The following is a 26344-nucleotide window of genomic DNA, read 5'->3' as shown; positions in this document are numbered from 1 at the left end:
ATGAAGAGTGCTTCTAATAATTGCTATTTCTGCATCATACTTGACAATGTTAAGTGGTGGTGTATCTTTTTCCTCCAGTGCTGTACTGTGGAACTGATGATCAGGTGCAAAGCCTAGTTTCACATATTCTGAAATAGACTTAGGATTTGCGATGGTATTAGTCCTTTAAATGCTACAAGGCTGCACTATTAGCTGGTTTTTCACTACATCATTCCTTTCCATTTTTAGATAAATGTTACAGAGTAGAAATAACAAATTTAAAAGAGCTAAAAATAGAAGTGTTAATTCATAGTAAGACAGTCTTATTTGTCTCATTTTCAAACAGATGAAAGTCTGTATATAGGGGAAGAAATCCTTCATCTAGAGGCACATACGCACATATTATTTCATAGATAATTGTGTGTTAAAGAGAAAAATACACCTCACTACATTTGCTCTGATATGTTTACTCTGCTCATATACTATGAAAAGAGATCTAACAGCACTCTAAAGTTTACCTAAACTATGGAAATGGAAATTAATAGGGTACTGTATTTTGTTTGTATTTCATCTTATTGGTATTTTGCCTTATACCAAATAGATCCTTTTCTTTCAGAATTTTCAAACTACTCTCTTTCCCAGATGATATATTTTCACCTAGGGTTTTGTTTAACTAGTGAATATTATTCTGAGGAAACTAAGTACTGGCAGAACAATATTCATGGCAGTGTTCATGTTGGTATGACTGGTCAGTGAAGCCCCATGGATGGTCAAATTCAGCCAGCCTGTGGACTGTCAACTGTAAGACATCAGGACTGTTCTTTAGTGATGTTGCCCTGACCCTGATTATGAAAAAAATGATAAATAAAAACAATTATTTCTAAGGTTTTACAAACAAGTTTTATATGAGGAACAGAATGTCAAAAATTTTCATGTTGCAGGTTTTATCCTACTTTTCCTTCTTCTATGGTAACTGTTGACCCTATTTGAGGTATGAATGGGAAATGAGGAACCAACTCAACCAGCCACCAAATTTTTCTAGAACTCAGTTCACCAAAGAAATTTCCTTCAGACCACTTTCCCCTCTCAGAATCAAACATTTCTTTCTAGATATAATTAAAAATGAAACAAAGCAACAAAAGAAGTCTTGAATGACTGGTGTCCTCTAACCTCTACATTCTTCCAGAACCCAGAACCTATAATAACCTGCTTACTCTTTTGCACTTGTCCTGACATATCCTGCTTAGATCATAGGAAATCTCCTTGGAAAATCTTCTCACATTGTGTTTCTTCCACACATTTCTTCCTTAGTGATTTTCCAGGGTCTCTCTACAGTGTCTCCTAAATAGATAACATCTATCCATTCACTCATGTATTTTGTCCTTGTCAACAGTACAGAAAAAAAAATACAGCTTTCAGGGTGTAGGCTTCTTGCCTCATATTTATTCTTTCCAAAAATATATCTGCTTAAGAGATTTCGGTGAAAAAAACAAAGCTACAAAAAAGTATTTATTATTTGTCAATATTTGTCAATACTTGAGTGATTCTTTACTTCAAGTAGGCAGAAGACAAGGTAATTACACATATTAATACTAATCTATATCACATTTACGTTAATGTCCCCCAAATTAGTAATTATGCTAAGCAGAAGGAAATAAATATTTAGATGTTATAGGAAATCACCTCAAATCAGTATCTAATTAATTGAAAAATCATTAACCTGATTTGTCAGGACCTATATTGTTCACTTCTGTTGTACTTTGGATTTTTTTTTTTCCAAATTGGAGATAAAAATCACATAACACAAAAATTGCCCCTCAAGCCATTTTGAAGCATACACTTGAACGACCTTCAGTAGATTGAAAGTGTTGTGCAACTATCAACACCACCTAATTTTATAATATTTCCACCAATTTACAAAGAAACATTTTATTCATTAAGCAGCCACTCCCTAGTTACTGCCTGCCCTCAGCCCCTGGCAACAACAAATCTGTTTGCTGTTTCTATGGATTTCTCTATTCTAGCAATTTCATAATCACGGAGACAGACAACATGTATGTGGCTTCTTCACTGAGCAGTGAAAGAATTGTTTTCAAGATTCATCCATGTTGGAGCATATATCAGTATTTCATTTTTTTAAAAAGTTTTTATTTATTTATTTGAGAGAGCAAGAATGAGCAAACACAAGCATCAGGCAGAGGGAGAAGCAAGTTCCCCGCTGAGCAGAGAGCCCAGTGTGGGACTGGATCCCAGGATCCTGGATCCCAGGATCCTGGGATCATGACCTGAGCAGAAAGCAGACACTTAACTGATTGAGCCACCCAGGGGTCCCTCAATATTTCATTTTTATGTTCAAATATTTTGTCGTATGGTCATGCCACTTTTTGTGTGTCTATTCACCACATTATGAATATGAGTTATTCTCACTTTTTAGAGATGACAAATAATGTTATGAACATTTATGTACAAGTTTTTACACTTGTTTTCAATTCTCTTGTGTATATACCTCAGAGTAAATTTGCTGGGTTGTATGGTTATTCTGTCTAATATCCTGAGGAACCATCAAACTCTTTTCCATGGTAGGTTTAACTGTTTAACATTTCTATCATCAGTGGATGGGGTTCCAATTTCTCCACATCTTTGCCAATACTGAATGAAAATTCTTCTGACTATGGACACCCTAGTGAGTATGAAATGGTATTTTATTCTATTTTTTATTTGGTTTTCCATAATGACTAATGATGTCGAGACATTTGTTGGATATATTCTTTGGAAACATATCTATGGAAATTTTTTGCTCATTTTGTAAGGAACTAGCTTGTTTTCTGCTTTTGAGTTGCAAAACTCTTTATATAGTCTGGATACATGACTCTTATCAGATATATGATTTGCATATATTTTCTCCCATACTGTGGCTTGTCTTTTGACTTCTCTAATGATAATCTCTGAAACACAAAATTTTTAAAATTTTGATGATGTCCAATGTATGCATTTTTCTTTTTTGCTTATGCTTTTGGTGCCATATTTAAAGAAGTGTTACTTACTGAAAATTCAAAAAGATTTACTGCTGTGTTTTCTTCTAAAGACTTGATAGTTTTAACTCTTTTATGTTTAGGTGTCTAATCTATTTTGAATTTTTAAATATAACGTAAGTAGGGCCAAATTCAATATTTCCTATTCGGCTATGAGTTGTCCTAGCATCATTTGTTGAAAAGACTGTTCATTCCCCTTTGGAGAGTCCTGGCATTTTAACTGTTATTTAAAATTTTTAAATTTCTGTGTTGTCTGTAGTAATGTCTACTTTCAGTCCTGATTTTAGTAATTTGTCTTCTCTATTTTTTTATGGGTCAGTCTACCCAAAGATTTGTCATTTTGTTGGTATTTTGAGAAATGAAAATTTTAACAATTTGATTCTATTGTTTTTATATTCTTTATTTTGTTTATTTCCACCCTAAACTTTTTTTCCTACTACCTGTTCTGGATTGTTTGCTCTTCCTTTCCTTGTTCCTTAATGTGGGAGGGTAAGTAATTAATTAATGCTCTTTCTCATTTTTTTTTTTTAAAGATTTTATTTATTTATTTGACAGAGAGAAATCACAAGTAGATGGAGAGGCAGGCAGAGAGAGAGAGAGGGAAGTAGGCTCTCCGCTGAGCAGAGAGCCCGATGCGGGACTCGATCCCAGGACTCTGAGATCATGACCTGAGCCGAAGGCAGCGGTTTAACCCACTGAGCCACCCAGGCGCCCCTCTTTCTCATTTTTAATGTAGGTATTTACAGTTATAATTTTTTCCTGAGTTCTGATTTTGCCATTATCTCATAAGTTTTGTTTTGTTATGTTGTGTTTTTATTTTCATTCATTTCACAGTATTTTCTCTTTTCCCTTGTGATTTCTTTTTTGGCTCATTGGTTGCTTGAGACTAAGTTGTTTGATTTCCACATTTTAAAAAATGATTTATTTATTTGAAGGAGAGAGAGAGAACACAGGGGGAGTGAGAGGGAGAAGCAGACTCCCACTGAGCAGAGAATCTGATGCAGGGCTTAATCACAAGAACCTGAGATCATGACCTGAGCTGAAAGCAGACACTTAACTATTTAACAGATTGAGCCACCCAGGCGCCCCTCCACATATTTGTAAAATTTCCAGATTTCCTTATGTTATTAATTTCTAATATCATTGTGGTTGGAGAAGATACTTTGTGTGACTTCAGTATTTTTACATTTATTGAGACTTGTTTTGTGGCCCCAGATATATGACCAATCCTGGAGAATGTTCTATGTGCACTTGAGGAAAATGTGTACCCTGTTGTTGTCAGGTGTAGTATTCTATATACATTTGTTACATCTAATTGATTAATTGTGTGGTGAAGTCTTCTAGTTCCCTTTTAATCTTCTAATTGTTCTATCTTCTATTGAAAATGGGGAACTGAAGTATCCACCTATTATTGTTTAACTGTCTATTTGAGCCTTGAACTCTGTCAATGTTTGCTTCACACATTTTGGGTCTCTGTGGTTTGGTGCACATATGTTTACAGTTGTTATATTTTCCTGGTGCACTGACACTTTTATCAACATATTATGTCTTTTTTTTTTTGACTCTTATAACAATTTTTAACTTGGAGTCTTTTTATATAATTTTAGTGTAGCCACCTCAGTTCTCTTTTGGTTACTATTTGCATGGAACACCTTTTTCTATCCTTTTACATTCAACAGACCATGATATTATAACAAAGAAATTTTGTCTTATTCTGCAGAAAAGAAAGAGACACTGAAAAAAAAAATTGAAAAGACAGCGACATAATTACACCTTCATGTTAGAAAAAGAACTCTGAGAACTGCGTGGAAGAGACATTAAAGAGGCTGTGACGGAGGCATTCTGGACCCTGCCAACTAATGTACCTCAAACATAGTTTCTTTCTTCTCTGGTGCATTTTCCTAATATTTTTCACATCCTTCAGAGGCAGTAGTACCTGCCACAATACTTGACCCATGTTTGGGTCAGCTATTCCATTATGATTCAATTGTGAAATGATATATAGGATATATATTATATGTTTATAATATTATATAACACTGGTTTTGTTCTTTCGAGATGATGCATTTTAGAAAAATGCTAATGCCTTCCTGCTGAATTGAATACATCTCTAGAACATTTTTATTTCCTGTACACACCCATGTGTTTATGCATATATAATGAAAACTGTACTATTCTGGTATACACACTTTTTATGTAAGCATTATATATTCTAAAGAAGGAATTTTGAACAGTAAAAGCAATAGCCTTCTGAAATAACATGGTTTAGGAAATAGTAAAATCAACCAGAATTGCAGTAAATATTTATTACAACTCAATATATGTTAATATCATACATCACTTATTAAACTTAATTTCTTGATTATTTTTCCTTCCTTTAGTGTGTATTAAACATTAGCTGGCAGTGCTGGCTGCTGCTCTTTACATAATGAAAGATTACCCTTATAATGCATTCTCTCACAAAAATATTTACATTTATTTTAGATCAATAATCTCATGTGAGTTTGGTGTAAAAACACATAAGGAAAAAAAAAAAGATTCCAACTCAGACATCTTGCAGCAGAGTATAAACACGAAGACTAGCATTTTGAAATTCCTTTGTAAACAGAAAGACTTGTATTATTGAACCACAAAACATGTCAAGAGAGAGTGCTTGCTTACTTTTCTGTTGCATATTATATTGGGCCTTTCCCTGAGTTTGTATTTGCATAGTGTTAAGCATGCAGAGAAAGGAATGTGTCTATTTGCATTTTTAACATTTGGTATCTCTGGCATAAATGAAGGTAGGCCCTCATATTCCCTCAACACATTTCTTGTCATGAAAATATCTCCCCAGTGATTCACTAATATGGTAGAAGAAGAAGAAGCCAGAATACTAGTGAGATGATGTTCAAACATCAGTAAAAAATTTAGGCTTTTGGTTAAATTTACATCTCAAATGTAATTTAAAAATTATTTTGATGAGATTTGGTCCTGCCCTCCTTCCTTAGAAACCCATCCATTACCCCCAAACATTTCATGTGTTTGTTGATACAAACTTTTCCCTGACTTGAATATATGTATCTAACCTCAAGAAATGGTACCACTTGGAATTTCACAGTAGCTCAATAATACGCTGATTCATTTAAGCTAATATTCTAAGCCATAGAGCAGTCCAAATGCAAAAAATAGAAACAATCGGATAGCAATGGTATCATCTGAAAATGGCAGCCCAAATTGGAGATTAAGGCACAATTCATGTATGTTTTAAATGAAGACATCCCAGATATAAAGGCTTCAGATACAGAGAAGTGGGCTCAAATCCCAGTTTTGATGCTGACTCACTGGATACATTTTGGTCAAATTCTAATTTATTCACTCATTTTCAATCACAGATCATTATTCAATAAATACTTAAAATAGTGAATAAGCCAGAAATTTACCCACTGGAATCTTATGTTATCATACCTATCCCGTCCCTTTAATTTTAATATTATATTAAAGGTAACATATTTGAAGTACTTTGCACAACGTATGAGACATTGTGGGGGATCTGACACATAATTGTTGAGTGAATAGATGGATGGAATAGCAATTTGTATTGGAATACAGTATAAATTACTGTAAAGGAAAAAAACAACTTTCTTAGCATACGAAACAATCTTCTTAGGTAAGAACACGTTAGATTAGATAGGCCTATTTATAAGTTCAAATAGAAAACAAACACGTAATTGTAATTTTTCCATCACTCACAATATTTCATTATATATACTTTGGTTTCCAAAATAATTTTGTGCCTCAGCTTATAAGCACTGTCATATTATCCCTGCATGGACAACTTTATACAATTTTTGTTGCGGTGTCTGAAACATTAAAATGCATGGTGCAAACTTGTCAAGGCTCTCACAGATTAAAGAATTGCTTGCTGTCTCAGAAATAAATAAGAACTTGCCTCCACTTGTGTAATTTTTTGGTCATTTTTGGGAATAATGAACATTTTTCTCCACCATGTAGTTTGTTATTTAAGAAAACGTGTATGTTGACACCCTTTAAGCAGAGAAAATTCAGCAACTGTAATAAATATTTGGTTTTAAAAATATGTTGGAAAACATATTGTACATAAAAATGTGTATGACAAGGATGTGAAGTTAGAGAATAATGATAAAATGAATCAATGCTTCACTAAGGTAAATGTATCAGTTCTCTGAGGTATCTGTGGGATACCTTTCTCTCATTTTTCCCTCACACCAGTGTCAGCTCTTCTTAATTTGGTGATATTTATTTCCTCCTTTTCCTTTGCAGATTTACCACTAGAGTGGATATCTCTAAAAACACATCCATGTTTGAATTTTGTCGGCTTTATAAAAAGGGACCGCTACCGCTTTGTTATTCTCTGACCATGCTTTGTATTTCTCAGCATTGTTTTTAGATTCACCCAAGATCATTTATGTACCCTGTTTCAACATTTTCGTTGTTCAAAAATAGTGATTCTTGGAAACTTTGGGTCTCAGGAGTCCTTTTTCTTTTCTCCTCAATAGATGGTGAAATACTTTCCCCGCCAACCGCAGTTTACCATTGTCCGTATCAACACCCTAACAAAACGGGCATGCTTGCTGATTCTCATACTCACGGTTTCCTTCTCTGTTTTTGCATATGCTCCACCCGTCCTCAGCCAATGCATGAAACATCCAGGGCTTTACAACTGAATTGTTAAGGATACACATCTGTTGCTTGCTTTTTTGTTTTATTTTTCTCCTTGTTTTATGTGAAAACATTAAGTTTTACCAAGTTATGTGAAACCATTACTTCCATCTGCTCCTACCATCCCTCCATGATACCGCTTTCTTCTTACTAAAGCACTTTCCCAAGAGGGATTATAAGTAGATCTTAGTATGGTAAACCACCTGATGCCTTGAAAAGCTGAAAATTTCTTTATTTGAACTCGGTCTCTAATAAATGGCATAAGCTTAGTTTTGATGGGGTCTTTTTGGCGGGGGTCAGTTTAAATCTTTTTAAAAACTTCTTTTTTTAATTTATTTTTTATTTTCAGCATAACAGTATTTGTTATTTTTGCACCACAACCAGTGCTCCATGCAATCTGTGCCCTCTATAATACCCACCACCTGGTACCCCAACCTCCCCCCGCCCCCCCCCCCCCGCCCCTTCAAAACCCTCAGATTGCTTTTCAGAGTCCATAGTCTCTCATGGTTCACCTCCCCTTCCAATTTCCCCCAGCTCCCTTCTCCTTTCTAACTCCCCATGTCCTCCATGCTATTTGTTATGCTCCACAAATAAATGAAACCATATGATAATTGACTCTCTCTGCTTGACTTATTTCACTCAGCAGAATCTCCTCCAGTTCTGTCCATGTTGCTACAGATTTGGGTATTCATCCTTTCTGATGGCGGCATAATACTCCATAGTGTATATGGACCACATCTTCCTTATCCATTCATCCGTTGAAGGGCATCTTTGTTCTTTCCATAGTTTGGCGACTGTGGCCATTGCTGCTATAAACATTGGGGTACAGATGGCCCTTCTTTTCACGACATCTGTATCTTTGGGGTAAATACCCAGGAATGCAATGGCAGGGTTACAGGGAAGTTTAAAATCTTTTTAAAAACTTTTTACTTATTTTTTTTATTTTGAGAGAGACAGAGCAGAAGCGAGAGGGAGGGGCCGATGAAGCGGGGAAGAAGACTCCCCACAGAGCAAAGAGCCCAGAAGAGGTGTGTGTGGGGGTGCGGCTCCATTCCAGGACCCGGGATCATGACCCTAACAGAAGGCATACTCTCAACGGACTGAGCCTCTCAGGCTTCCCAGTCTTTTAAGTCTTTTAAGTAATAAAATAATGTAGTGAAAATTGAGTTGAACATAAAACTACACTTTTAAGGTTTTTGAGTTAAACACTTGAAAATACTGCCAATTTTCTCCTTCCATGGGAAACCCCTAGCTACACCTGAAGTCATGTCATTTGCAGACTAGCAAACGGGGCATGGGTCCTGGAGACGCCTTCCAATGGGCACGGGTATCTTGGAAAAGCTGTGGTCTGAAACAGAAAGGTGCAGGTGAATGCGTCGGCCAGGCGGATCCCTGGGGCTTACCCTAATTCCCGGCACCACCACCTCCGGTCCTCCCAGAGCAGGTCTGGTTTCCCACCGCAAGCCCGCTCCGCGTCTGCCCGCTGGGAAACAAATGCAACATCTGTGTCGTCGTGGAAATCTCTGCGGCAACTGCAGGTGACCGAGATGCAGCTGTGCCCGAGCCTAGAATCCCTGTCACGAGGCCCAGGCCCCTGGGACCCAATAATCCCGCGGCACAGCATCCACATCAGCTCTGCACCAACCCGCACAACTCACTGTCTCAAAACCACAAAACACTGTCAAAAAGAGATGCCCCGCCGGGTCCCAGCTGTAGGCGCCCCTAAGTCATCCTCCCCGAGTCCGGGGCACATCCCACCCTGAGGCTTCCCCAGCGCATGCGCCGCCCAGGCCTCCGTCCGTTCCCTCAGGGTTTGGAGCCCAGAGGGAGGCCGACGCCTACCCCTTCCCTTTACCGGAACCGGGCTCACCTGCAGAGCTCCAGCCCGTGACGGGTGGGGAACAGATCACTGTCCCCAGCAGCTCCTGGACCCTGGAGTCACGCGACTCCCACAATGCAACGCGGCACCACGCTGAAGAAAGTGGCGGGAAAGGTCTGGAGGCTTCTTCTGCGAAGTGCGCAGGCGCAGGAGGTGGCGGCCCACTTTGCCGAGGCTCCGCCCACTGCTCCTGAAGGGAAGAAGCCCCAGTGTGCGCAGGTGCACGCGCCCAGCTGCCGCTTCCGGTGCTTTTCTGGATCCCCCGGGGCGGGGGGGGGGGGTGAGCCCTCTGAGGGTTCCGGGTCTCAGAGAGGAGAGGAACTCCGCAGGTCTCCTGGGAGACCCGGTCTGAGAGGGGACGCACCGTCCCCTCAGGGGTCGTAAGGCGCGCAGGGATGAAGACGCGGGGAGGAGGCAGACACAGAGCAAGGCGTGCGCCAGGTGAGACCTGCGTGGGGAGGAGGCGGGGGGCCTGCCCGGGGGACCCCGCGGAGCACGTGCTGAGAGGCCCGGGCGCCCCCGTGGCCCTCCCTGGGTCCCGCACCGCTGGGAGGGCCGCGCGGGGCTCGGGGAGCGCTGGGCCTGAGGCTCCTTGTGATGATGTTAGGGGCCGCGACGGACGTTCTCGGGCGGCCCCTCCCGCGGGTGTCCCCTCCCCCCGGGCGTCGCGGTGCTGTTGGTCGGAGGCGAACTTCCTCCGTGGCCGTCCTCTCGCTCGCGAGGTGCGGACGGGACTGAGGGTTTCGTGGGTGCCGCAGTGTCACGGTTCCTGTGGTCCCCTTGTCCGCACGCCGAGTCCCGGACCGGGGTGATCCGCGGGGCCTTCCCGGTGCCCGCTCCGCCTGCGCGCTCGCGCCCCCTGCCTCACCCCGTCCCCGACGCCCCCGGGAGCGCGCGGCCGGCCGCCTGCGGGTAGCGGCGGGTCGCCCGCGTCCCCGGCTCCGGGCGAGAGGCGCGAGCCCCGGGGCCCCGTCGCGCTCGGAAGCGTCACGCCCGCGGCTCGACGAACCCGGGCCGAGCGGCGTCGTGTCGCCGACGTCCCCTGGTCTGCGACGGGGCGTGAGAGGGACGGCGGGCTGGTGGCGCAGAAGCTCCCTTCCTCGCGAGCCGTTTCTCCTTGCGGAGAAGTGCGACGCGCTCCGTGGGTCGCTCGCGCGGCCCGGCCGACCCCGGCAGCCGAGGGGGTGACCGCGTTCCCAGCCCCGGGGAGCGCCCCGGAGCCCTGCGCGGACTGTGCCGCCGGCGCCAACCTGAGAGGATGTGGCCGCACAGCGAATCGGCGACCGCCGCAGGCTTGCGTTCGGTTAAGAAAAAGGTTTATTTCTAAGGATAATCGATAAGTAGCTCCGAGAGGTGCGTTTGAGGCAGGGGAAGGTAGCGCTGTCCCGGAAGCGCAGATAAACGGCTCCGAATTTGCTCTGTCGGTGTCGGGAATTGGCTGGGAACCGGGCGCACATGTAAACGGATTAAGACGAAGAATAGGAACCAGGAAAGAGCTCCGAGAGCTGCGGTGAAGTCCCGCGGGGGCCCCGCTTGGCTCAGAGGACTCTGCGGCCGTGGAGGAGCCGTCGGCAGCTTTCCCCTGAGGTGGGGCGCCGGGTGAGGAGACCGGCGCAGCGACCCGAGCGGCCTCCCAGGCTGTCGCGACTGAGGGAAACCCCGAGGTTCCTCTGATGAAAGCACGTGCTGAGGAATCCGGGAAACGACGGCCTCTCCCACGGCGAGCACAGGCTCTTCGGGCGGAGCTGGCCTGGTTACATCAACAGGGGCCCTTCTTGTTCTGTAAGTGCTGCAGAGAAATCCAGATCTCACACACGTGCACCCTGAAAACACACACACACACACACACACACACACACGTGCACCCTGAACACACACACACGGATCTCACACACGTGCACCCTGAAAACACACACACACACACACACACACACACCCTACGCCCATACCCATAAAGACCTTAAGGGAAAAGTACCCCAAATACCAAAATGTTGAAAAAATCCTCTCTCTTACTAATGGGATAAAGGAAGTAATTATTTTCTTTATACTTTCATGCATTTTTACAATGGGCAATTACTATGTTTGTTATTGGAAAAATATTATTAACAGGAAGAATATATACTAGCCTATAATCATTCTTTCTGCCTTCCTACAAGCATTTGGAAAAAGCCTGTCGTGATTTCCTCTGAATTTAATACTCTTTGTCTTATTACGGCTAATTTTGGAAATGAACTACATTGATTATATAGGTGCTAATTTGTAATAAAGGAAAGAAGGACAAAGGGGAAGTATGCCACAGTGGGGGCCATGTGGTTCGTAGAACATGGCACCAGGCCATTTCTGGTACATGGTCTGTGTCTTTGATCTTTCCTTTTACCAGTGTTCCAATGATAAAAGGCTGGATTTTGACAGTCAGTTTAGTAGCTTTTCCTGTAGGCATGACCCTAAATTTTAAGTATTCACCATGTCATTCTGGCAATAATCATGTAACAAAAATATTTCAGGGCAATGTGCTGCCTAATTTGTTTAAACTGTGAGCAGACAGCCATGAAAAATGAACAACCCACAATAAAGATTGGGTGTATATATAGCTCATATTAAAACAACTTGGTAATTCATTAAACAGTTGTTAACGATTAATTGCTAATAATTTTTTTGTGACATAAACTTTTAGCTTCTGGACCATCAGAAAATGTCCCTGACTTCACAGAGCTCACATCTTGGTGGAAGAGGTACATGGAAAATGAGTGTACAAATAGACATTCTCAAGTATAATTAGCTAAATGACACTCTGTGATGTGACCTCTATTCCCCAAACACAACATGATTTCCCACGAGATAAGCCCAACATTCAACAACCCTAGAAAGTTATGTAGAAATGAAAATATTATTGCTTTTACATAATCAAGTCTTGTTTTGTTTTTTACTCTTTTTTCCTCTGTCATAACTTTGGGTGGAAACTAATCAGAAGGCACATGTGCGCATATATATTCAGGGAAAGACACTCAAAGTACTTAGATCTTTGATTCTGTCCTTTTCCTTCCTTCCACAAGTTTTGGCCCCAAGAACATGTCTTAATAACCATCCTTCATGCTAAACTCTCTCACAGATTGTGCTTCTCAGGAATCCAAACTACAACACATAGGAAATTAGGCTCTGGAAACAGAATGGCCTTTCGTAATGATCTTGAGTAGGATCACGATAGCCAGACCTTTGTACTCTCATCCACCTGTCTTCGGATAAGGGCCTCTGCCGAAGAGGCATGGCCTCAAGCAAAGTGTTTGACAGCTGTAGCCAATGGGCTTTTTTCTCCTGGGTCCTAACTCAGGCATCCTGGATGGGAGGCTGATGTCCCTTTTCTCTTCTTCCTTCCAGGGAGATCAGTGGACATAGCTTTGAAGCTCTAGTCAGTGAGGTTGCTGCAGGAGGGAGAGTTGCATCCACAACAAGATGGGCACAGAGGTGTGGTTTGGTGAGGGAATGCCCCATGGATGTCTCTGGAACCGTGAAAGCCTCTGGGTTATGTACATGGAAGAAAGGAAAGAAGTAATAGAAGAGGGTAGCCAAGCCTCATAATGCTCATCCTGACCCCGTTATAAAATGCTTTACAAACATGCTTACCTTTATGACTTCAGGGATCAAGGAACTTCCTTTCCTCCCCAAATGATCATGTCCATTTCCATGCAGTGAACATTTTCTTCCTTTCATTACACATAAAGTCAAGTCATTAAAGTGGAAATTTTACATACAAGTAAAAATGAGTTCAAGTAAATAATGCCAATGGAAGTATCAAATTCTTCACTATTTTGAAATAGGACTTCTGAGGATGGCATTATCACTAGAAGAAAAGTGCAGTAAAAGAGAGAAACTTGTATATTAAAAACAGTTTATTTGATTTGTATTTCCCTGATGCCAAGTGATATGGAGCACTTTTTCATGTGTCTGTTGGCCATCTGGATGTCTTCTTTGCAGAAATGTCTGTTCATGTCCTCTGCCCATTTCTTGATTGGATTATTTGTTCTTTGGGTGTTGAGTTTGCTAAGTTCTTTATAGATTCTGGACACTAGTCCTTTATCTGATATGTCATTTGCAAATATCTTCTCCCATTCTGTCAGTTGTCTTTTGATTTTGTTAACTGTTTCCTTTGCTGTGCAAAAGCTTTTGATCTTGATGAAATCCCAATAGTTCATTTTTGCCCTTGCTTCCCTTGCCTTTGGCGTTGTTCCTAGGAAGATGTTGCTGCGGCTGAGGTTGAAGAGGTTGCTGCCCGTGTTCTCCTCAAGGATTTTGATGGATTCCTTTCGCACATTGAGGTCCTTCATCCATTTTGAGTCTATTTTTGTGTGTGGTGTAAGGAAATGGTCCAATTTCATTTTTCTGCATGTGGCTGTCCAATTTTCCCAGCACCATTTATTGAAGAGGCTGTCTTTTTTCCATTGGACATTCTTTCCTGCTTTGTCGAAGATTAGTTGACCATAGAGTTGAGGGTCTATTTCTGGGCTCTCTATTCTGTTCCATTGATCTATGTGTCTGTTTTTGTGCCAGTATCATGCTGTCTTGATGATGACAGCTTTGTAATAGAGCTTGAAGTCCGGAATTGTGATGCCACCAATGTTGGCTTTCTTTTTCAATATCCCTTTGGCTATTCGAGGTCTTTTCTGGTTCCATATAAATTTTAGCATTATTTGTTCCATTTCTTTGAAAACGATGGATGGTACTTTGATAGGAATTGCATTAAATGTGTAGATTGCTTTAGGTAGCATAGACATTTTCACAATATTATCCTTCCAATCCAGGAGCATGGAACATTTTTCCATTTCTTTGTGTCTTCCTCAATTTCTTTCATGAGTACTTTATAGTTTTCTGAGTATAGATTCTGTGTCTCTTTGGTTAGGTTTATCCCTAGGTATCTTATGGTTTTGGATGCAATTGTAAATGGGATTGACTCCTTAATATCTCTTTCTTCTGTCTTGCTGTTGGTGTAGAGAAATGCAACTGATTTCTGTGCATTGATTTTATATCCTGACACTTTACTGAATTCCTGTGTAAGTTCCATATCACTCGGCATCAGGGAAATACAAATCAAAACCACAATGAGATATCACCTCACACCAGTCAGAATGGCTAAAATCAACAAGTCAGGAAATGACAAATGCTGGCGAGGATGCGGAGAAAGGGGAACCCTCCTACACTGTTGGTGGGAATGCAAGCTGGTGCAGCCACTCTGGAAAACAGCATGGAGGTTCCTCAAAATGTTGAAAATAGAACTGCCCTATGACCCAGCAATTGCGCTATTGGGTATTTACCCTAAAGATACAAACGTAGTGATCCAAAGGGGCACGTGCACCCGAATGTTTATAGCAGCAATGTCCACAATAGCCAAACTATGGAAAGAACCTAGATGTCCATCAGCAGATGAATGGATCAAGAAGATGTGGTATATATACACAATGGAATACTATGCAGCCATCAAAAGAAATGAAATCTTGCCATTTACGACAACATGGATGGAACTAGAGCGTATCATGCTTAGCGAAATAAGTCAAGCAGAGAAAGACAACTATCATATGATCTCCCTGATATGAGGAAGTGGTGATGCAACATGGAGGCTTAAGTGGGTAGGAGAAGAATCAATGAAACAAGATGGGATTGGGAGGGAGACAAACCATAAGTGACTCTTAATCTCACAAAACAAACTGAGGGTTGGTGGGGGGAGGGGATTTGGGAGAAGGGGGTGGTATTATGGACATTGGGGAGGGTATGTGCTTTGGTGAGTGCTGTGAAGTGTGTAAACCTGGTGATTCACACACCTGTACCCCTGGGGATAAAAATATATGTTTATAAAAAATAAAAAATTAATTAATGAAAAAAAAACAGTTTATTGTATTCTTGGACTACTTTATTTTTAGGGGAATGCTTATATGTGTAAAAAAGCTGAAATGAAGTTAAACAGTCATTTCCTGAATTCATACTTCTAATAAGAAATTGCTTACGAATATGGGGAGGTGGGATGCCTGGGTGGCTCAGCTGGTGGAGCATCTGAATCTCGGTTTTGGCTCAGGTCATGGTTTCAGGGTGGTGGGATCCTAAGAATGGCTCTGTGCTCAGTGGGATGTCTGCTGGAGATGCTCTCTCCTTCTCCCTCTCTCACTCATACTCTCCCTCTCTCTCAAATAAAGTAAATAAGCCTTTGAAAAAAGATTTAAGAATATGAAGAGATGAAGATATGAGGGAGAGAGAATCCCTACCCATGTGGTTCAGACCTGTCTGAATTAAGAGTCCATTTTTGTTTAATTTTGTACTTATGGGTATCTTTGAGAGAAACTTTGACTTTTTTTTAGTACAAGGTAGGGTATAAATTTGGAAATGCAAAGTATAAAAATATTCTTTATACAGTTTGGAATTAAAAGTGCCCTAAGAGTTCATTGCAACATGAGAGATAACCACATCAGCTCCACTGACAGAACATTTGTGATGAAGTTTAGGAGTAAAATTGTTTTGGGAGTTGTGGAGAGTAGGACAGTATTATCTTCTAGAACCAGTGCACTATAAAATATGAAATGGAATATGTCCATGGATAATAGTTTGATTTGATTGGTAGCAGGTAAGTGTACAAGGCTAGTCTGGGGACTGTATTTTAATAAGCTTTGCAGGTAGTATGGAATCCATGATGACTTTGAGGCAGGGTCTAGTGTTCTCAGAACTACACTTCAGAAGCATAACCTAGGATCAAGGTTTGGGGTGAATTTAAGTGGCTGGAGGTAAGAGGTTGAGCTGTGAAACAGAGTAGAATAAGCATGAACATGAAAAAACGTAGTAGTTCCCCAACTTGTAAATTATGTGACCCAGCCAAGTTTCTTAGCTAGTCTCAGTCTTAATTTTTTTTAATTTTTTTAAAATTTATTTATTTGACGGACAGAGATCACAAGTAGGCAGAGAGACAGGCAGAGAGAGAGAGAGAGAGGAGGAAGCAGGCTCCCTGCTGAGCAGAGAGCCCGATGCGGGGCTCGATCCCACGACCGTGGGATCATGACTTGAGCCAAAGGCAGAGGTTTTAACCCACTGAGCCACCCAGGCGCCCCTCAGTCTTAATTTTTGAATAGCTATAAATGGAAGCAGAATAGCTATTTCACAGAGTTCATATAAGCAAAAAGCAACAAGATTTGTAAACTATTTTGAGTGTATATTTCCAGTAATTAGTAGTTCTTTCTATCCGTATCTATCAACCGTCCAGGCTTCTATTACCGTATTCTGGGAGTAAAAAAGATGTGCCATCAAACATTAGTAATGAGGATAAACAGGAGAAAAGAACACCTACATAGCCTACCCCGTGTTTGTACCCCCAACAGAACATGGTTCATTAAAATGAATGGCAATTACGAAATTGTGGCAAATCATCCCGGAACTTCTTTTCCACTGAAAATTGTTAGAATAAAGCACCCTGATTGTTTCATAAATGACCAGCTAAAAACAATACCTCATTCGTGTTACCTAGTCTTTTCTTCATCATGGAAAATTTGTGGCCAAAAAATTCTGGATATGGGATCTGATGGTCTGAATTGCTGCCAAACTTAGGGCTTAAAGTGAATTTTGAGAATCACAGGGAAATTTGGTGATTCTGACAAGAAGAAACATTGTGAAGACATTTTGGCCATACATCAAATGGATAATCAGATTTGAAGGAGTCATTACCATGTGGATCCTGTCCTTTCTTTGCAAACAAGATTGGTCTTGGTTGTGAAATGTACCAAATTTAAACTATTGGGAGAGAGAAAATTGTTTTTTCTGTCTTGTTTCATTTGTCAGTGTTTTCACACAATAAGAAACCAAATTATCTCTATCACTTCTTTCTTGACATGGTCCCAAGGCTTACAGAAGGAGAGAGAAGAAAGCGGTAGAAAGATCAGGGTAACATAGAAGCAACATGATAGAATTATGTAAAAAGAATGAGAAATAACATAAATGCATATATGTATATTAAAGATACCATATTGTTATTTTAATATTTATCTGTGTGTGTGTGTATGTACATGGTTGGGTAAAAATTTTGCAAAAAGAGTCTTTGAGTCCATATTTAGGACAGAGACTACATCTAGAGGACTAGAGAACACAGAGGACCAGTAGTGTCAAAGACAGGAGGAGAACAAATAACAACTTCTTAGAATTACTGGTCCAAACAATTTTTTTCCTCTGAATTTAAATGCAATATATGTTTTTTAAAAAATACTTATTTTAGAGAAAGAAAGAGGACACATGTCACGTGTGCATGTCCAATTTTTAAAAATTAGAAAAAAATGAACCAAGATACTCTGAGGTGTAGTCAGTCACTGTGCTGTAACGTGATGTGTGTCGACTTTTTTTGAATACATGTATGGATTCATAAGATAATAGCACATAAGTCATATATATAATCCTACCTTTATGATTAAGAATTATATTACCAGCACAATCATATATTATCTGGTATGCAGAAAATGTTTTATATTGGCTTCAGGCTATTCTGAGAGACCATCTGAACTATTTTACAGTAAGTAGACCATTTTATCTGTTATACACAATACTTAAAAAAATTTTTCATAGAGCTTTATTTTTTTATTTTTTAAAATTATTTTTTAACATTTTAATTTAATTTTATTTTTTTCAGTGTTCTAAGATTCACTGTTTATGTACCACACCCAGTGCTCCATGCAATCTGTGCCGTCAGATTAATACCCATCACCAGGCTCACCCATCCCCCTACCCCCTTCCTCCAAAACCCTCAGTTTGTTTCTCAGTCTTAAAAAAATCTTAAGTGAATATGCTAAGTTACCAAATGTGGCTTTTTTTAGTAATAGAAAACAAGAAAGATCTAGCTCCCTTATGCTGGCTCCAGTTCTCAGAGGGAAGGAGAGTGTGTGGTTGATGCCTATTTGCAGTGTGGTTAGTACTTAAAGGGAATTATTCATGAATTGGTGAATTGGTCTGGGTTTGTGCAACGAGACTGTGACATGATGTTTCACGTAATGCTATCATTTAACATTGAGTAGTTACTGTGTGCCAGGCAGTATTCTGAGCCTTTTACACATAAAAACTCTTTTAATCTTCACCATAACCCTCTAGTTGGTACTAGCACGCATTTTCCTTTTACAGGTGAGGAAAATAAGGCACAAAAATATTGTGTCATCACTTGGTCTTTTTTTTTTTTTTTTAAGGAAATTGACTTTTTTTTTAACATATTTTATTTATTTATTTATTTTATAAATTAATTTATTTATTTTCAGAAAAACAGTATTCATTATTTTTTCACCACACCCAGTGCTCCATGCAATCCATGCCCTCTATAATACCCACCACCTGGTATCCCAACCTCCCCCCCCACCCCCCCACCCCCGCCACTTCAAACTCCTCAGATTGTTTTTCAGAGTCCATAGTCATCACTCAGTCTTAAGCAGAAGTCTCCAGAGACTTCTGGACCACTGTGCCCAAGCTCTCATGCTGCATACCTATCTTGCATTTGTGTCAAGATATTTAATACTGACTGTGTTTCGACACATTTGTCATGACCTTCATCATCGGAATTCCTATTTACAATTCTAGAAACTAGAAGGCAGAGGAAAAAATTTATAGATTATTCAGTGACCAAACTGCCATCTGAGATTATTACATACGCAGCAGGATAACAGTCATCTGTGAGAACAGAAGAAGGACATAAGCAGATGTACATGTGCTTAGTAGGTGTACCATCAGATATCATGCTGAAGAAATTGACCAGGTGATTTCTCTAAACAAAAGGAAATGGCATCAAAACAAGACTGAAAGATAAAGACAGAAGAGTTGTGCAGGGAAAAAACCAAACAAATGCATCCACTGAATTTTATGTTCTTAGCTAGATTTAAATGGATAGAAATTTGCCCCTATCTGTGTTGGATGATAAGGACTGCACTTACCCTACTGTCATAACTAATTAGAAAAGTGGGAAAAATACATGAAGCAACTGTTTTGAGGCACTGGGTAACAAGTAGCCTTTCACTGTGATCTTTGAGAGAATGCAAACAAATGAGGTGAGTCCTGTGATTGTTATCCAACTTTTTGCCTGGAGGCAACTTTTGAACCTGGAGCAAAAGGAAAGAGCTTGCAGGCAGGGCCCAGAATTCCCAGTGGATTGAAGGAAGGAGATGGGATGTTCATGAGGCTGAGCAGTCCAGAAGTTGCGGGCCAGAACTACAGAAGGGAGGAAGTCTCAGCGTGAAGGAGTGTTAACAGTCAGTGCAGGAACATTGGGTGAGGCTTTGCTCCCTCTGTACGAGGCCATGCGTGTGAAGGATGCACCTTCAGAATGCTAGGTGAAAAATCACCAAGGGATGGTAAGATGGAAGCATCCCAGAGCTCACACATGATGCAGGATTGTTTGAACTATGTATGACTGGACCAACTGGAGAATTCTCAGTGTTTCAGTGAGACCTTTCACAGGAACCCTTATGATCATGCCTTGTGGAAGAGTAGCACTTTCTATGGAGTAAAGGCTACCTTACACTAGGAGAACATGAAAGTAGACTGAAAAAGGAACATAGGTTTTGTTTTCCCATATGAAGTTCATAGTAAAAAGCTTTTTAAAAATCCATCCTGTTGTTGTTGTTATTATTTTTTTGGCATGGTTTTGGAAAAAATAATTTAAATTTTCTTCATAATTAAAAACATATATGAAGTGGTACATAATTTATAAATAAATACTTATATTGGGTTCATGCTCAGAATTTCACTGGAAGAATTGCACAGTCTAAAGATTGTAGATCATTTGTTCATAATGGTCCAATGATAGTGGACCATTTAAAGAAATTAGGTGTATCTACTTGAACAGCTTACTAAATATAAAATTCACCATTGAATTATATGGAAAATAAATTTCCTACCACATTAAAAAAAAGCTTAAGAACACACTTATAATACATATGTTTAGTGTATATCTTTATGTGAGCTGAAAACTAGAAGTTTATCTACTGCAATGAACACAGTGTTCATTTTATCTGTCTATATATTTAGCTATCTAATATATATTTTTACTTTATTTTTTGTATTTTTTTTGCATTTTCTGTAAATACATGAATTTTATAATTAAAATGTATAAATATTGGGAAGGCTATGTCATATTTGCATTTCTTTTTTTTAATAGACAATAGTGTAATTAAATATTTAAAAAAATTTTTTTAATTAATTAATTTATTTTCAGAAAAACAGTATTCATTATTTTTGCACCACACCCAGTGCTCCATGCAATCCGTGCCCTCTATAATACCCACCACCCGGTACCCCAACCTCCCACCACCCCGCCACTTCAAACCCCTTAGATTGTTTTTTTGCCATATTTGCATTTCTGACTATCATATCCCCTAGGATACTGTTGGAATTCAGTTTATGTTTAATAAATCTATGGACGGATACATGACTTAATGAATAAAATTTTATTATTTTGAAAATTTATCCTCAGAGATAAATATTTTGCTTTTCTGATTAAGTAGCACTATACTAAGTATTCAAAAGTAATAATTTAAAATTCTGAGTTATCTTTTGTTCTTTGCTTAGATATTTTTTAAAATACTGATTGTGCTTTTGCTCAGCTTTTTCTCCTTGCATTTATATAACAAAATTTTAAAGTAATCTGATGGTCCTCTAGTAGTTTGTTAGAATCAAAAGCCTCTGCCACATTAATTGGTTGTTTGAGAACCACAGTTTGATTTTGATCACAGACTGAGTATTTATGATGCTCTAGTTCCTCTTCAGTGACTACAAGGTTCATTACATTATCTTTATAAGATGGAGTCAGTGAGGGTGATAAACATCATGACCCAACGAATTACCAGAGTGTGAGGGAGGGGAGACAGGAGGAAAGAGAAAACAGGGTACGTAGACCCTACATTTATCTCACATAAGAAATGTGAGGGAGAAGAACGTGAGGAACCAGGAATAGAAGGAAAAATGAGTGTAGGTGGAAGACCATCAGTCAGCAAAACAAGCAAAGCCAAATAAGGCTCATATAAGCTATTTTCATGTGGATTTACCATGTTTCCTGGTATCAGAAGTCAGTGAAGCCTCACTCAGGACTTCCAGTTCTCTCTCTGATTCCACTTATCCAAATTGAGAACTGATTACAGAAACATTCAGAAAAACAGTTGTGCGGGGTTACCAGCAAAATTTGTAATATAGAGATGATATTTTGTAGGAAGAAATATTTCTAACTAAAATAATTCAATATTTCTACATCATTACCATTAGTCATCATAATTTATTAAGTCTACATTTATTTAAAAGACATTTCTGATATTTCTTTTGGACTTACGTAATTGATATGAGTCAGAGAAAATCAGAGTATGTACATATGATAATGTTTTAGTTGCAAACTTGACTAATAGAATAAAATTACAAAAATTCCACTCAATCAGAAGAAAAACACACGCTAACACACACAACACAGGCAATATGTTAAAAAAAGAAACAATAAAAACAAAGTATTTCATGAGATATTAATGCAAAACCAAGAACAGTCATATTTTTCATATCAAGAAACTTTGATTGTTTCAAGTAATTATTAAAAATATTCCCAAATAGCATTACAGAATAAAATGTGACTGTATTGTATGTAAATCACTAAAACAAAGTGCCTCAAAAACACTGATAATAATCAGTTGTTTCAAGCGTGCCGGGCACAAAATGAGAGCAGTAGTCCTGTTATCAGACAGTGTTAAATTTAGAGTTATTAAACACGATAGAACAGAAGGAAGGACAATTAGCATCCCTTAAGTGTGAAATCCACAAGAAAAATCTAATATTTGTTATACATGTAATGAAATATCATAAATGTTCATGAAACAAAATAACAGGTGATTCAAGGAGACATAGAAGCAATGCGGGAGGTGATTTGATGCCTACTTGTCTTGTGACACGGTATGTGTACAAAATAATGATAAAGGTCACCCAGATAATTTGATGAATAAAAAGATATACTTTATATAATGAATTCTGTACCTTGAAAACAGAGAATAAGGCTTTTTTTTTTTTTTTTCCCCAAGTGACCATATGCTCATCCACAAGCCCAAGGAAACCGTGGGTCAACTAAGGCATTTTAAAATGTGACTTTTGTAGCTGTTTGGAAAATAGTCCCCTGTCCTGTTTCTCAGACACTAAAATTATGAATTGACATGGGCCAGATTGTACAACCTGAGTCCGTGAGTGATGGATGAGGGCTTCTTCAGGTCTGAGGGCACCATTACCCCGCAGTGATGAATTGCACAAGATCTCTCAGAGATTGATGAAGCACACCTGGCCCAGGTGAGATGTTCCCTGGCATGGATTCAGATTTGACTCCAATAGGATTGTAAGCCTCATATACTAAATTGGATCTAGGAGACACTCAAGGTCTGAGGAGTTCTGGAGTGACCTTCATTCACTCCCACATTATCAGTAGTCTGCAGCCTTGATTTTTCCAGCGAGAAATTTCAGACCAAATGTTCATCCTGTCTATAAAAATATTGCTGATCTCTTTGATACCTGCCACTAGTTTGCTGATAGATCTGTCTCAAACATTGGTTGATTTACCTGTTTCTTACCTACTATTGACTGTTGTCACCAACGTGGTCATTTATTCTCATGTAGTCATAAAAATTGACAAAATCTCAGTCCATCCCAAAAAGAAGAAATAAAGATGCAATCAAAATGTAACAACAACACGTGAAGAATAACAAGTAAATAAGCTATATTACCAGCATTTGAACACTTTCTTTAAAGGCTTTTGGCTAAGACTGGAAGCCTAGGGGTGGTGGAGAGAGGAAAAAGTGTTACTGCAGAGTATCTCTAAAACAATTACAATAAAATATTATAGCTTGATCTCTGAAGGAAAGAAAAAGGTACAATAAAGTATGCAAATTGTTAGGTAACTCTTTCCAAGGAAAAAATAAAAGGGAGAAGAAGCAAAGCACAACTATGGAGAGCCAGACATGATAAGGAGGGAGAACCACAGACAGAATATTCAAGCTCATGAATTTTTTGTTCAATGATAAGCAAATAACTTTGAAAACATGAGTGAGATACATTCTTTTACAGAAAACTAGAAATGACCAAAACTAATCATGCAAGATATAGAAATGCTAAACAAACCTGTTATCTTGGAAGAATTAGGAAAAATTGTCAAACAATTTTTGAAGGATGTTTTAATCTGGGTTCTTTCCTCAGGAGAGTGTTGAAGTTTGTGCAGGTAAAATGTTTGGATTATTTATTAACATTTTCTTGTTTGGAAATGAAAGAGACTTTGATGAAAAAGCCTTTTTTTCTTTTTCCTCACATCTGATTCTGTTCCTTCTAAATCTTGCATACAAAGCCTTATAAAAAGTACCAATTAAATAAATGAGTTGCTGGTGAGAGACAGGAAGTCGCCTGTGAATTCTCTGAAAGAACAGGATTCTTGGGCCTGGAACAAGTAAGTAGCAGCCCAGTAAATATTTGCAGTAAACGGAGTGACACATGTAGATGCATGTAGCACCACAGTAGGCATCAGGAGAGTTGGGCTACACACTAGTTCATTACAAATAACTGACCTTGAGCAAGTCCTTGAATTGTTTTTGTGAATTTCATTTCTTTGTGCAGATGGAAGATACTTGGCTTTTAAAAATACTGTATATTAATTGGTTTCTCACCAGTGTTTGAAGGGTGCTTAAATAATAATATATTGATGGACTCCTGTCTCACGTTGAGGTGTTTTATCTATTTTGAGTTTATCTTTGTGTACGGTGTAAGAGAATGGTCGAGTTTCATTCTTCTACATATAGCTGTCCAGTTTTCCCAGCACCATTTATTGAAGAGACTGTCTTTTTTCTACTGTACATTTTTTCCTGTTTTGTCGAAGATTATTTGCCCATAGAGTTGAGGGTCCATATCTGGGCTCTCTACTCTGTTCCACTGGTCTATGTGTCTGTCTTTATGCCAGTACCATGCTGTCTTGGTGATCACAGCTTTGTAGTAAAGCTTGAAATCAGGTAGCATGATGCCCCCTGTTTTATTTTTGTTTTTCAACATTTCCTTAGTGATTCGGGATCTCTTCTGATTCCATACAAATTTTTGGATTATTTGCTCCAGCTCTTTGAAAAATACCGGTGGAATTTTGATTGGAATGGCATTAAAAGTATAGATTGCTCTAGGCACTATAGACATTTTAACAATGTTTATTCTTCCAATCCAAGAGCATGGAATGGTATTCCATCTTTTTGTGTCTTCTTCAGTTTCTTTCATGAGTGTTCTGTAGTTCCTCGAATACAGATCCTTTACCTCTAGGCAGTAATCTCTTCGATATCAGCCACAGCAACTTCTTTCAAGATATGTCTCCAAAGGCAAAGGAAACAAAAGCGAAAATAAACTTTTGGGACTTCATCAAAATCAAAAGCTTCTGCACAGCAAAGGAAACAGTCAAGAAAACAAAGAGGGCACGGATTGCATGGAGCACTGGGTATGGTGAAAAAATAATGAATACTGTTATGCTGAAAATAAATAAATTTAATTTTTAAAAAAAGAGGCAACCCACGGAATGGGAGAAGATATTTACAAATGATAGTACAGACAAAAGGTTGATATCCAGGATCTATAAAGAACTCCTCAAACTCAACACACACAAAACAGACAATCATATCAAAAAATGGGCAGAAGATATGAACAGACACTTCTCCAATGAAGACATACAAATGGCTGTCAGACACATGAAAAAATGTTCATCACTAGCCATCAGGGAAATTCAAATTAAAACCACATTGAGATATCACCTTACACCAGTTAGAATGGCCAAAATTATCAAGACAGGAAACAACATGTGTTGGAGGGGATGTGGAGAAAGGGGAACCCTCTTCCACTGTTGGTGGGAATGCAAGTTGGTGCAGCCTCTTTGGAGAACAGTGTGGAGATTCCTCAAGAAACTAAAAATAGAACTTCCCTATGACCCTGCCATTGCACTATTGGGTATTTACCCCAAAGATACAGATGCAGTGAAAAGAAGGGCCATCTGTACCCCAATGTTTATAGCAGCAATGACCACAGTCGCCAAACTGTGGAAAGAACCAAGATGCCCTTCGACGGAAAAATGGATAAGGAAGATGTGGTCTATATACATGATGGAGTATTATGCCTCCGTCAGAAAGGACAAATACCCAACTTTTGTAGCAACATGGACGGGCCTGGAAGAGATTATGCTGAGTGAAATAAGTCAAGCAGAGAGAGTCAATTATCATATGGTTTCATTTATTTGTGGAGCATAACAAATAACATGGAGGACATGGGGAGTTAGAGAGGAGAAGGGAATTGGGGGAAATTGGAAGGGGAGGTGAACCATGAGAGACTATGGACTCTGAAAACCAATCTGAGGGTTTTGAAGGGGTGGGGGGTGAGAGGTTGGGGTACCAGGTGGTGGGTATTAGAGAGGGCACAGATTGCATGGAGCACTGGCTGTGGTGCAAAAATAATGAATACTCTTATGCTGAAAATAAATAAAAAATAAATCTAAAAAATAATAATATATTGAAATACTAAAATAAGAGGAACATTTAATGTCTTACTCACCGAAGTGGATACAGTAAGATTGGTACCACTCCTTATGGGAGCCTTGTCTTGGATTGCTAAGAACATTTTATGGAAAAGTCTGGTTTTATCAATATCATATTCAAATCTGCAAAGTAAACTTAACTTACTTTCTTCTCTCTCTCTCCCTCTCTCTCTCTCTCTCTTTTTTTTTTTTTTGAAGCATTCCTTTCTTTTATAGCTCTCT

The 26344-nt window shown here is 39.3% G+C and overlaps 1 protein-coding gene across 1 annotated transcript in view; it reads left to right on the top strand.

Annotated features, from left to right (window-relative positions):
* Window positions 1-9862: 9862 nt before the first annotated feature.
* NALF1 (NALCN channel auxiliary factor 1) overlaps window positions 9863-26344 on the top strand; it is a 654803-nt gene continuing 638321 nt past the window's right edge. Inside the window, exon 1 of the mRNA XM_082700997.1 lies at window positions 9863-10011. Within this exon, the coding sequence (XP_082557123.1) occupies window positions 9966-10011 (46 nt within the window). The 5' untranslated portion in view covers window positions 9863-9965. The remainder of the gene's footprint in view (window positions 10012-26344) is intronic.

This window comes from Mustela nivalis (genome assembly GCF_964662115.1).
Source record: "Mustela nivalis genome assembly, chromosome: 15".
NCBI classification, from domain to species: Eukaryota; Metazoa; Chordata; class Mammalia; order Carnivora; family Mustelidae; genus Mustela; species Mustela nivalis.
Note: the sequence above shows the minus strand (reverse complement) of the source record. Positions and strands in the feature narration are given on the sequence as shown.